A 12,785-nucleotide genomic window follows, 5' to 3' on the forward strand; every position below is an offset into this window, starting at 1 on the left:
TCCCCATTCTTTGCAGGTGTGTTCCCAGGGAAGCGGGCGCTGAGATCGTGTTTCTAGGCTGAAAGTTTATCAAGGCATTTCCTTGGCATCAGTAGACGTGAATGGAAAGGAAACTCAAGCTGCAGCTCAGGCGGAAGGACAGCCTTGACTAACGCATGAGTCATCCCCATTCCCGAGTGGCCATTCCGTTCTGTGCTCTTCCGTGACTCTGCCAGTGGGTTGGGCTGCCCAAGGGGGCATGACCTTTGGCAGGAAGGCCCAGTCCCTGGCGTTGCTGATAGCCTCCCAAGCAGCTGGGACAATACCTCCCTGATTGCAGGGGATCTGGGAGTGCATCACGGTGTCCACTGTATGATCCCTTCTCTGCACTGCACTGACTTCTGACTGTTTCTTATCTAATGTTTTTCATGTGGGATTCTTCCCCCACTTGGTCCCAGTGTGTATTTCTGACTTTACCTTTGTTAAAATCTCTGATGGCAAGAATGGCAAAAGCAAAAGGAGCTTCTCTCCATGCCCCCGTTGCCTCACTCCCTACATCAGCTCATAACTTGCCAGCACATTCTGTGTCTCTTGACGGCACAATCTGTGTATCATGTCCTGTCAGTCCAGCTTTCCCGACCCTAACGCTAACCTTCATCTACTGGAAACTGAATGGGAGTTACCTTTAAAATGCCCTTGAATGGTTTTCATCCCCATGCTTTCAGTGAATCTTTCTTGACTCCCTATTATAAGTTGCTGTGTGAACTGACATAATTTTCAGTGTCTTTAATAGCATTCCAATGAGTCCCAGGTGGAGCTAGTGGTAAAGAGTGTGCCTGCCAATGCAGGAGACATAAGAACTACGGGTTTGATCCCTGGGGGAAGATCCCCTGAAGAAGGGAATGGCAACCCACTCCAGTATTCTTGCCTGGAGAATCCCACAGACAGAGGAACTTGGAGGGCTATAGTCCATGGAGTCGCAAAAGTTGGACACAACTGAAGTGACTTAGCATACCAATGAGTGTGTATGTGAGAAGCAACCTTATATTTAGATGACTTCTTCTACTACTTCTTTGATGCTACTTCTTTGATGTCATAATATCATATCTTTTTATATGTTAAAAGAGGTGGTAATTTAAAAAAAAATCCCTACTCAGTACAGTGAAATACTAACAGGATTATGTTGGTCAAAGCTGTATTAGTTTAAAGTTTTGCTGGGCTGTGAAGTAGTCCAAAAGCCTGGGAAACACTAAGTTGAGAAGACTGTGTCTTAAAGAGGCTTTAGGTCTCATTATACTATTTATTCTTCTTGGGTATTCATTTATTCATGTGTAAAATGGGTTTATAGAGGGGAGTAAATAAGACAGACAATGCAATAGACCATGGTATGTTTTGAATCCTATATTTTGGTTTTGTTAGTCTTATTATTATTTCTTACACATTCATGGACACTGGGTTAATCATGCTTTCTTTTAAAGTTGACTCAATTCAATGATTTATTTTTTTACGCAAATATTGAAGTTACATTTAGAGCGTCAAATATGAAATAATAAAAATGTCACACCGGGCCAGCTAACTGGGGAGGATTATTCTTGGGCATGGGCATGTGTAATCTATATGTAAAGTAGTATATTTTTGGCTCTGTCCCCAAGACTGTTGGATTTTGATCTGGATATTTTCCACTCTTGACTTAAAGAAAAAAACATCAAAAGGAAAAAATAGAAGGTTGGTCCCAGTGTTTTATAGGATCATGAGAAGAAGTTCCAGCATCATGACTGATGCCTTGATAGTAAGTTCATGGTTTGGCATAATATATGAAAATAAAGTAAGGAGAAATATCCGGAATTCAGACTATGAAATTCTCTGATGAATCATGCATAAAAGAAGATACATGAAAATTAAAATTTTGGTCATATTAAAACTTTTAAAGATATGATAAAAGTCAATCTCTTAACAAATCTGTTATTTGTGATAAGAAGGGTTTGTGTACGGACAGATAAAATATATTACTACAAAAGCCAAAAGACCTTTATACAAAGAGGCAGCATAGACAACCTTGTATATGATCAGAAAGATTTCGTCCATGCACACTTGCAATCATGTAGCACTTGTGCCGTTCCCATTTGGAATATCCATTGTATGGAAATAATAGTGAATATCCTGTCACTAGTTATTTATGCCCAGGAGAAATCAATGACATTCTATAAGTCATGGTTTTATTTCCTTTCAGGTGTATCAGCACGTCTCTCCTATGTGAATGACCTCCAGTTTGGAAAATATACAGTCCCTGTCAGAGTTACAGATAGACTTGGCCTGTCACTTGTCACTCGCTTAGACGTGATATTATGTGACTGTGTTACCCCAAATGACTGCATCACTCGCTCAGGTCCGAGTGGTGGCACCAGAGAAGTGATACTTGGAAAGTGGGCCATCCTTGCAATATTGTTGGGCATAGCACTGCTATTTTGTAAGTCTTTTCATGAATTTAAACGATAACCTTTATAGTAACTTTCAGGACACATTCTTAGAATCAACACTGTTATCTATGGCTGCTCATTTGCATATAGCTATATTTCTATTTAATACACACATATTTAATTCTTATATTGAAACTGCATGTAGGTATCATATCAGCGCTGTCGTAATTGCTGCAGACATAAAATTCAACACAAATACAGCACTGAGTGTGTCCTTGTTTGTGGCATTATCCATTTAAGGCAGGCTTTTCTAATGGATGCTGCTTGGACTCAAGCAATAGTATTTATGTTTTCCAGAAAGTTGTTTTTGTATTTGTCATCATAAATTCATAACAGTCTTTTATGATAAACCAAAGTCATCCCTCTCATCCTGCAGGTGTCCTATTCACCTTGGTCTGTGGGGCTACTACTGGGGCAGCCAAAAAGCCAAAAGTATTTCCTGATGATTTAGCTCAGCAGAACCTCATCGTGTCAAACACTGAAGCTCCCGGTGATGACAAAGTGGTAAATTGTTTGTCTTTTCAAAATAGGTACAGACGATAGGAATTTCCCTGGTGGTCAGTGGTTAAGACTCTGCACTTTCACTGTAGGGGGCGCCGGTTCAGTCCTTGGTCAGGGAGTTAAGATCCCTCCTGCCACGTGGCTCAGCCAAATATTAGTATACATTCAAACAATAAATATGCCTAAACAACTGTAGTGATCTTTTCTGGGAAAAGTTCTGTTGAAATCAGATAGCTTACAATATATAACATGTCATCAGTTGCAGGGGACAAATCAAATGACATTGATCCCATGGTGATATGTGGCATTTCAATTTGGCCATGTAATGTTACTTAATAGTAAAAATCCTTTGGCATATCGTTATTTTTTTTTTTTCCTATTTCAAATGTGTCACGGCTTCAACTTTAAATCCTGTCATTTTTATATATTGAAGCTGCTGGTTGTGCTGTAAAAGGGTTTCATTTAGTTATTCACCGATCATCAGCATAATGGTTTTAATTTTTTTTCTGGCAGCAGCCATAAAATGGTTTCAGGCTTTGATCATCGTGGGAAGAACTTTAATGGAGGCTTTCAGGCTCTACTATGGGTTAGAAAGGAGCCTGCGGTCAAATATATGAAGCAATCATGCTAACAGGTGATTGCACTGCTTCAGCATTGGGTTCCAGCCTAGTATGTGGATGAAGGAAAGAAGTGAAGTGAAAGTCACTCAGGCGTGTCTGACTCTTCGCAACCCCATGGACTATTCAGTCCATGGAATTCTCCAGGCCAGAATGCTGGAGTGGGTAGCCTGTCCCTTCTCTAGCGGATTTTTCTGATCGAGGAATGGAACCAGAGTCTCCTGTATTGCAGGCGGATTCTTTACCAACTGAGCTATGAGGGAAACTCTAGTATGTGGATGAGGAACAAATAAATTCCCTACCAAAATGTAATTGATGATTAGAGCAGAAAGGATCTAGAAAACAAAAGGATGTTGGCATCTAGGAAGGTATTAGAAAAAATGAAACTTAGAGTTTCCTATAAAAACATAACATGGAAAGTTAGTGTCCAGAGCTTTGGTGTCCTTACTTTCTCTGCTGATTTGTTTTTATTTAATTAGATGACAAGTATTTAATATTGCTGCTTTTTACGGCAACTTGTTATTTCTATTAATTTTGTTTCAGTTGAAGGGAACTCAGTTAGTCACTGAATAAAAATACCGATTATTATTTCTGTTTCTGTTCTAGTCAGGTGAAGGGACTGAATTTAAGCAGCATCAATCTGTGTGAGACAATAGTGTGGAATCCTGAGATGTGAGATACTGGAAGGATTTCACAAATGAAGTTGTACAGTAGTCTAAGAAGTTATTAAAGAAGGAGTACACATTAAGTTTTCTTACTTAACTCAAGGCTCAGACCACTTGACATCTTGCAGTTGGCTTCCTGTATTGGAAGCTACCTAGTAAAGTAGTAGAATTAAGGTAGGTACTCAGGGTTGCCAAGACAGATTGAATTCCAGCCCTTGGTATGCTTACCTCTTAGCACGAAAATTCATGGTTTTCTCTTTTTCTCATTTTTTGGTTTTCTCTGTAATTCCCCATTGCCAACTGTTTTGTTTCAGTATTCCACAAATGGTTTCACAACCCATGCTGTGGGTGGCTCTGCTCAGGGAATTTGTGGCACCCTGGGATCAAGAGTGAAAAATGGAGGGCAAGAGACCATCGAGATGGTAAAAGGAGGGCACCAGACCATGGAGTCCTGCCAGGAAACCGGGCATCATCACACCCTGGAACGGTGTAAGGAAGGTGGACAGCACACTCTGGATTCCTGTAGAGGAGGACCAATAGCAACCGACAACTGCAAATACACATACTCCGAGTGGTACTCTTACACCCAGCCCCGTCTCGGTGAAGTGAGTTTCCCATAAATCTGTTTTGCTTTCTTTTCAACTTTCTAAATGATTATGAAATGATTATGATTTTGATTTTTCACCTAATGATTAATCTACTCATTAGAAATTTGATTTTCCTCAATTTTGATTGAATTGCAATCAGAGGTTAAATGGGTATTGACTTTTCTTCCTGTTTTGTTTGGCTGTTCATTCTTTCTGAAAGAATGAGATGATACTTAAATTCTTTTTCTCATGGCCTTGTGTTGCCATTTTCCATCAGACAAATCAGATCTTAGAGACCAACAGTGGAATCTGAGGGAATTCCAACCTGCAGTCACTCTGCCTATCTGGAAAGCTTTGAGCCACATGCATTCGGGTTCAGTTGTATGAATGCATTTCACATTAGCCATAATCTGGAAAGGGAAAGCAATGATAACTTAAAACAAACGCTTGCGTACTTGCTGCCACATGTGTGACTTTTAGAAACCTGCTATGTAGTGAATTAATTGATGGTGTGATTTATGATAGAGACCAATCATGTGCATTTTTTATACATAGGAATCCATTAGAGGACACACTCTGGTTAAAAATTAAACAATGAAAGGTAAATCAAAGCAATTATTTTTATGCTAGTAAGTCTTGGTGTTTAAAATAATAATAATAAAGTATGTTGTGTTTTTCCTCTTGGCAGAAGGTCCGGCAGTGTGATCAGGATAACACCCATATGCAAGCTCAAGACTATGTCCTGACCTATAACTACGAAGGAAGAGGATCAGCAGCTGGATCTGTGGGCTGTTGCAGCGAACGACAAGAAGAAGATGGACTTGAGTTTTTGGATCATCTGGGACCCAAATTTAGGACACTTGCGGAAACATGCATGAAGAGATGAGTTCCTTCTAAATGGTCTACAAAAGTCAATGGTTTATTGTTGTTGTTGTTTTTTTTTTTTATAAGCTAAGATTTTTTTAAAATATAGAAGATGCTATATTTGGGGCTTTTCCCCTTAATTTTGTTGGAATCTCTTTAGCCAAATGCGCATTCACTGAGGGATGCTGTAAATAACTACACAAATTTCCTGGCTTTTTCATAGTGTTTAGTTACTTATCTTCCACCTAAGGACACCTGCAGATAGACAAGAAAGTCTGTGTTATTGTTTACATTTGGGTATAATGACAGCAGCCAATGTATAGTGCAATACAATGTAATGAATTCACGTGTATATCATAGATTACTTGAAGTAGAACCAAATGGAAAATTATAGAGACCTTGCTCTAATTTAATCTTCAGTTACCTAATTCATTGATCATTTGTATGGTACTTAAAGACTGCTGTTCTCCTAAACATTCTGAAGTGTTTATACTGCATTCTTGATGTTGTTTTAGTCTTGTAACATGACCTGTCTTCATAAAGCAAGTGTTGACTGTTATTATAATTCCATTTTGGTGGAGTTTAGTTTCTGCCTTGTATTCTTTGTGAAATCTGGCACTGAATTACACTTGCTCTGTTACTCACCTTCTCCGAACATTTACATTTTAAAAAATGTTGTAAGAGTGTATTTTTATTTCTGTGAGGTTTTGGTCTTTGGTCTCCTAGTCCCCGCTCTCCACCGCCCCCTCCGTCTCTGTCTCTCACCTTCTCCCTCCTCCCTTCGTCCCCTTCACTTCCTTCTCCCTCTCTCTCTTTGTCTCTATCTTGTTTGTGTTCTTAAAGTTTGTATTTGGGTTGGAGAACCTAAATATAGTTAAAAGCCATCTCTCTTTCCTCTCTTATAAAGTTCTGTGTTTCTGTTTTATATAAGCACCTGTATTCTTGGCTTTTCTTAAAAATCAATGTAATGTTGATTTTATGGTTTGAACTATTTTGGTGCTTGCTTCATTATCTTCCCTACAGAGACCCTTTAATTTTGCCACTGAATTGTAGAAATATATCATGCTTTTATTAGGTGCAGCATTTTATGTTAACAAAAGGAATACTGTAATTAAAATTGGGATGTGGACATTTAGTATATAAGAGTATATTTGTTTGGTTCTCAGTTGCTCAGTGGTGTCTGACTCTTTGTGACTGCATGGACTATAGATGCCAGGCTCCTCTGTCCCTGGGGTTTCCCAGGCAAGATTACTGGAGTGGGTAGCCATTCCCTTCTGCAGGGAATCTTCCCCACCCAGAGATCGATCCCATGTGTCCTGCATCTCTTGCACTGGCAGGCGGATTCTTTACCACTGCACCACCTGGGAAGCCCAGTAGTATATTTATAGTTCATTATTGCAAAGATCCAGTTTATAAATGCAAAATAGTGATGGTTTTTGAAATAAGCTTTGAAATGCAGGGATCTTGAAAGCAGTCTAGGAATAACATAGCTTTTTAGATGAGATGGCTAGTTACATCTATGTGTTTGTAAAGTTTTTTTTTTTTTTTAATATTATAAGATTAAAGTTTTTAATGGATGTAGAAGTGGTCCAAACTATTTAAATTTTGAATTAATAAGACAAAATTAAACTTAATAGCCAACCAAATTCCAGGCTAGGTTTCACAGCTGATTTCAGTCAATGAATTTTCTATCTATACTAACCATTGGACATTTAAAAAATATTTCTGATATTTAGAATTGTTAATGATATACCTGCTTTTGGATTCACAAGATTGGCTTATACCAATCATTTTTAAGAATTAACATTGGGTAGTTTATTGAATACTCTGTTTATCTTTTCAGTAGTTTTATTGCTGCTCAGTCAAAAATACAGTTTCTCAATGTTATTTATAAATTCTTGTACATGACTAGTTATGATAAAGTAAATCAGGTAGTTTTAAAAATCAGTGTGTTTGTTAATCATGTGTCTGATATGAGCTTATGGGATGGTGCTTTTCTTACTTAAAGAAGTGAGGTTCTTTTAGAATCCTTTTCTACACATTTTAGACTTTTAGAGTTTGATTTGGAGAGGTCTTTGGTTGTTACCATCACATTTATCTAATTTTACTGTTCTAAAGACTGTGATGCTATTGAATGTTGGTTAAATTGTATAATTTTTCCATGTCTGATTTTCTTCATCTAAAATGGGGGATAATAATAGAACTCCTTTTCTAGGGTTCTCTTGGATTGGCTGTAAGACATTTGAATAAAAAATGGTTTTTAAGCATGAAAGTCATGCAGAGTGGTCCACCCAAAAGGCACTCCTAATAAAACTAAACAATTTTAAATAAGTTGCATGAACAACCCATTTCATGTTAACAAAAATCAATAAGATAATGGAAGGATTGTCTTTGTTGTTGTTTTGTTTTTGACTTTTGAATATCTGTCAGTTGAACGTATGTTTCTTTGCAACGATCATCCAGTGACAGAGTCTTCTATTTCCAGTGTTTCAGAACATACATTGCAAAGATTGCTGAAGTATCTGCAAAGGATTGCTTTGTTGCAAGTAATATGAAACTACTTTGTTCAAATTGAATGGAAAGAAGAACATCCACTTCTTAAAATGGACACTAATTATGGACCCCTATGAAAATTACATGTGCTTAACACGACTCCTTCAAGCTTATTCTTAGCTGTTCTTCTAGCTTCTTCTGCTAAGGAATGGTTTTCCTCAGAGGCAAGCAATTGCTTGCCTGGGAGTTTAAGACTCTTTGGCATTCACTGTGATATAACCTAAATGCAAACACTCGAGAAAGACCACCTTGATGCAAAGGCCGAGCCCCGCCCTTATTGGCTGTGGGATTGGAGAAGTCACTCAGACTTTGAGTCTAGTTTCCTCACTTGTATGACCTGTACTGAGGGTGTTGGAAGAGTCTGCATGCGTGCTAAGTTGCTTCAGTTGTGTCTGACTCTTTGCGACCCCATGGACTATAGCCTGCCAGGCTCCTCTGTCTGTGGGATTGTCCAGGCAAGAACACTGAAGTGGGTTGCCAGGCCCTCCCCTCCTCCAGGGACTGGAAGAGTCTGCTTCATAGTTGTCAGAAACAAAAGAGTTAATTCATGAAAAGACTTGTCACCGAGTTAGCCCTCAATATATGTATTGTGCTTCCCTGGTGGCTCAGATGGTAAAGAATCCACCTGCAATGCTGGAGACCTGGGTTTTGATCCCTGGGTTGGGAAGATCCCCTAGAGGGGGAAATGGCAACCGACTCCAGTATTCTTGCCTGGAGAATCCCCATAGACAGAGGAGCCTGGCGGGCTACAGTCCATGGGGTCGCAAAGAGTTGGACATGACTGAGCAACTAAGCAGTCATGTATGTTACCTGCTGCTGTTATCATAGGAAAGGAAGGTGCCATAGTTGGGAATAATCATAGATCCAGGCTCCACTTTCTGTTTAACTGACATCTTGCCACGATGTTCCCATTTATTTTCCCCAGAAGCTTGATCAGTGTTTTACCTGTGATAGTCTTTGAGAACTTCATGGCTAGTGATAGTGTCCAGGTCTCTCATTCTTGGTAGTCAAGAAGCTAAATCATATCCATAGCCCACAAATCCATGTGATCAATTTTCAGATTTAAATGAAAAGCAGATAAAATTCCTCATAAGCTATACACTGGTGTGGGAAGCAAAAAACGAAGCAAAATTTTAGAGATTTCCTTATAAAATACTGCTTCAACAGGGGAAACCTACAGGGAATTGCCATTAGTTCAGTGCAGTCTGCATTTGGGGGTCTCCGTGTAGTCATTTTCTGCTTTTAGGGATCCCCCATTTTGATACTGGCTTTATCTTGGTCCCCCCCCCACTTTTTTTTTAGTGGAAAATCTGACTTTGACAACAAGCTTTCCTTTAATCTCCATCTCCAGCCTTTTCCTGGGCTCCTGATGGAAATCTCAAGCCCAGATTTTGCCCTGGTCATCCCCTTAGGCAGTAATGTCCTAAGGACAAAACGCTTCCTTCTATGGACCTAGAACCATCATTTTTTTCTGCCTCCATCCATAATGAAGCTCTAAGAGGTTGCATGATATCTGTGTAGGTCTACACCTCTCATTCCCGTTCTTCTGTGAGACCCATGTTACTCTGGTAACTTTTAACTCATTGTGAGTAAAGACAAATAGTATGTTACCACATCCAGTCAGGCCTTCCTGAGTGTCCTGTGTTGGCTCCTTGTAAATTACATGAAACTCGAGAATTCTCAGTTTCTCTTTTATGCCTGCATGGCACATCGTTTTGTTGCCCCAAACTGCCAAACTTTCTGAGAATTTTAATCACAGTTTCTTTGTTCATTTTTTTGCATAGTTATTTAATGTCTTCCCAGTACCGCCATGGAAGGCCTTCCTGATACAGACTGTGCTCACATGTCAGAAGGAGCAAGCTGAATCAGCTGTGCTCGGGGTCCACATTGGCATGGACCAAGGCATGGTCCCCTGTGCTCCTGCGGAAAATCTGTGCAAAGCTAAGAGGTTAGAGCTTTCGAGTTTCTGCTGGTTGCCTGCCTACTCTTAGTTATGTTAGAATGCAGGAATGAGGATGGAGCAAAATGCTGATTCTGTCACACTTGACAAAGAGTAGCAAATTTCAGCAAATTGCTGAAATATTTGCTGGCACTGTCTTTTAGAATGTGGGTTCATAGAATCACCCATGGTGTTTGTTAAAATAAAGATCTTGTATTGAATCAATCACAGGGTTGACAGGCTATTGAGAAGAAGCATGGAAGGCTGCGCTTTTTTATAAATTTCCTAGGTCACTTTTACAACCTCTAAAGTCTGAGAACCATAGAGAGGGATTGGTAACTGGATTTAAGTAATTATTTGGAAGCTTATGAAACAAGTATTTTAAGTTTGCGTCTTCAGATCAGCTGCTTTGTGCAAAATGCTGGAAATGTATCAAAGTTGACACACGTGAGTTCGTAAAATCCCATAATTTCGGTTAACTAGCCGTTTCTGAATGAATTTTCTGCTCTGTGATTCCTGCCAACCACATGGAGGGGAACTAGAGGCAAAGTCTTATGGTAGGATCGTGGGATGAAGGTACTAAGTAAAAACACTCAATAACAATGAACTAATTTTGCTGCATAAATGCTGCTAGCCAATAAAATACATGCAAATTATGTTGTATATATTCCCAGAACAAACCAGGGTTTTCAGATCTCCAGAGACAAATGGGATAAGGAGGTCAGCATCAGGTGCCACAGGTGACTCTATCTATTAAGTGGCAGATACTTGGCTATCACGTGGACGCTGTGACAGGTAGGGTGACAAGCACTGATCACTGGATAACCATGATGGCTAGGAGCTTCAGAGGGCCTTATGAAATAGGACAGGAACTTGGGGAAGAGTTAAGACTTTGGCTTAAAGAATGTTTCCCGTGGGAAGTGGGCCAGCTGGAAATTTGCTGAGAACCAAGGACATGAGGTGAAGCTATGGGGAATGAGATGTTGTGAAAGCTGGAGTTGAAAGGAGAGTGATGGGGTCAACCTACAGAACTTTGGTGCAGAATTACCAGTCAAAACAGGTAAAAAGAATTTATCCTGACAAGGTGAGATAATGGTGCAAAGACTCTACACACACGCAAGGATGTTTAGCTCACTGGCGTGAGATAATGTGGATAATTGGAAGTAAGCTCAATGTCCCACGATGGGAAAATAAATGATTTGTAATACATTATTGTGATACAAGGTACTATAATTGAGGATAATGAATGTGGTGACCATGCACCCTAACTCTGTAGTCTGAAAGACATGAATCCAGATACCAACTTTGTTTTCACTAACTGAGGAACCTTGGTAAGTAATGGGAGCCTCAGAATTCTTATGTATAACATGGGGACAAAATAGGAAGAAATGAAGTAATACATGTAAAGATTTTTTCTTAGTGCTTGATTCATCAATGTATTAAAAAATGTAGCTATTATAGTTGTGATGATGATAATGGAATAGAAGACTATAGTCCATGGAGTCGCCAAAGAGTTGGACATGACTTGGCAGCTAAACAGCAACAGCAAAATTTTATTTTGAAGGCTATTTAAATAAGAAAAGGTATAAAATATAGTTTTCATGAAAAAGTAGAACTATTCTCTAGATCAGTATAATTCCAAATTCATAAATGTAAACCTATGTAATATACTAAAATATTGAGTGGTAATCTCAGATGAAATATTTCTTCATTATGTTTCTGTGTTTCCATTTTACAGTGAGTCTTTATTGTAAAATCAGGGGAAATTAATAAATAACAAAAGTTCATGGACTTTAGCCTTTTGGAGATTTATAGACATCTGAGAAAAAGAAAAAAATAACTTTAAATTTTAGCCTTACAACATCAAGGCTACAATGAACATACTACATTCATAGTAAATGATTGAGTTGAAGCAAAAAAAAATTTTATCGTTTCATGATAATTGAGTGCACTCATGTTTTTGGTCTAAAATTTTTATTTTGTGTGTGTGTGTGTGTGTGCTCAGTTAAGTCCAATTACTTGCAAACCCATGAACTGTAGCCCACCAGGCTCCTCTGTCCATGAGATTATTCAGGCAAGAATACTGGTGTGTGTTGCCATTTCCTCCAGAGGATCCAACTCTTGTCTCCCGAGACTCTTGCATTGCAGGCTGATTCTTTACCACTGTGCCACATGTGAAGTCCTTTAACACACAAATTTTATTATCATTAAATTTTCACATGCTGGCTAGACCAAGAAAAAGTAATCAATTTTCTAGACATGCCAAATGAACTATTTCAAATATTTGCATGAGTGCAACTGTGAACCCAGTAAATTGTTCATTTGTAGTAAGCCAAGCTTTACCACTTCTTCCTACCACGGACACAAAGTTAAGACTTTAAAAGAAAAAAAAAGACTTTCAGAAGACTGCTGAAAAAGTCAGTTTCTAATTATTTTAATATCTCCTTTACACAACATTTCCATATAAGCTTCAGTAATTTGAATTCCTTCTTTCTGCATGACGCATATAGAAATGTTTTAGAGTATAAATATCATTTTAAAACTTCTAATTAATAAAATTATTTCCAAAACTCTTTATATGGTTCATTGACTGTTCACAGTAA

At 38.7% G+C, this 12,785-nt stretch overlaps 2 protein-coding genes across 5 annotated transcripts in view; both read left to right on the top strand.

Annotated features, from left to right (window-relative positions):
* The window catches only part of DSC2 (desmocollin 2), a 36,771-nt gene extending 28,699 nt beyond the window's left edge, over nt 1-8,072 (top strand). For 2 of the 3 annotated variants that reach the window (XM_043443825.1, XM_043443824.1), the window contains exons 13-16: nt 2,210-2,446; nt 2,833-2,960; nt 4,554-4,844; nt 5,515-8,072. In XM_043443825.1, the coding sequence (XP_043299760.1) occupies nt 2,210-2,446; nt 2,833-2,960; nt 4,554-4,844; nt 5,515-5,712 (854 nt within the window). In that variant the 3' untranslated portion in view covers nt 5,713-8,072. Of the gene's footprint in view, nt 1-2,209; nt 2,447-2,832; nt 2,961-4,553; nt 4,845-5,381; nt 5,428-5,514 lie in introns of all 3 variants that reach the window. The other variant, XM_043443826.1, reaches the window with a different exon arrangement.
* DSC1 (desmocollin 1) overlaps nt 1-12,785 on the top strand; it is a 154,493-nt gene that overhangs the window by 80,792 nt on the left and 60,916 nt on the right. Inside the window, exon 17 of one of the 2 annotated variants that reach the window (XM_043443832.1) lies at nt 5,515-5,636. The exons of the other annotated variant lie outside the window; for it this stretch is intronic. The gene's annotated coding sequence lies outside the window, so the exon portion shown is untranslated. Of the gene's footprint in view, nt 1-5,514; nt 5,637-12,785 lie in introns of those variants that run through there. 2 annotated transcript variants of the gene reach the window in all.

Source organism: Cervus canadensis, chromosome 23 (assembly GCF_019320065.1).
Source record: "Cervus canadensis isolate Bull #8, Minnesota chromosome 23, ASM1932006v1, whole genome shotgun sequence".
Taxonomy (NCBI): domain Eukaryota; kingdom Metazoa; phylum Chordata; class Mammalia; order Artiodactyla; family Cervidae; genus Cervus; species Cervus canadensis.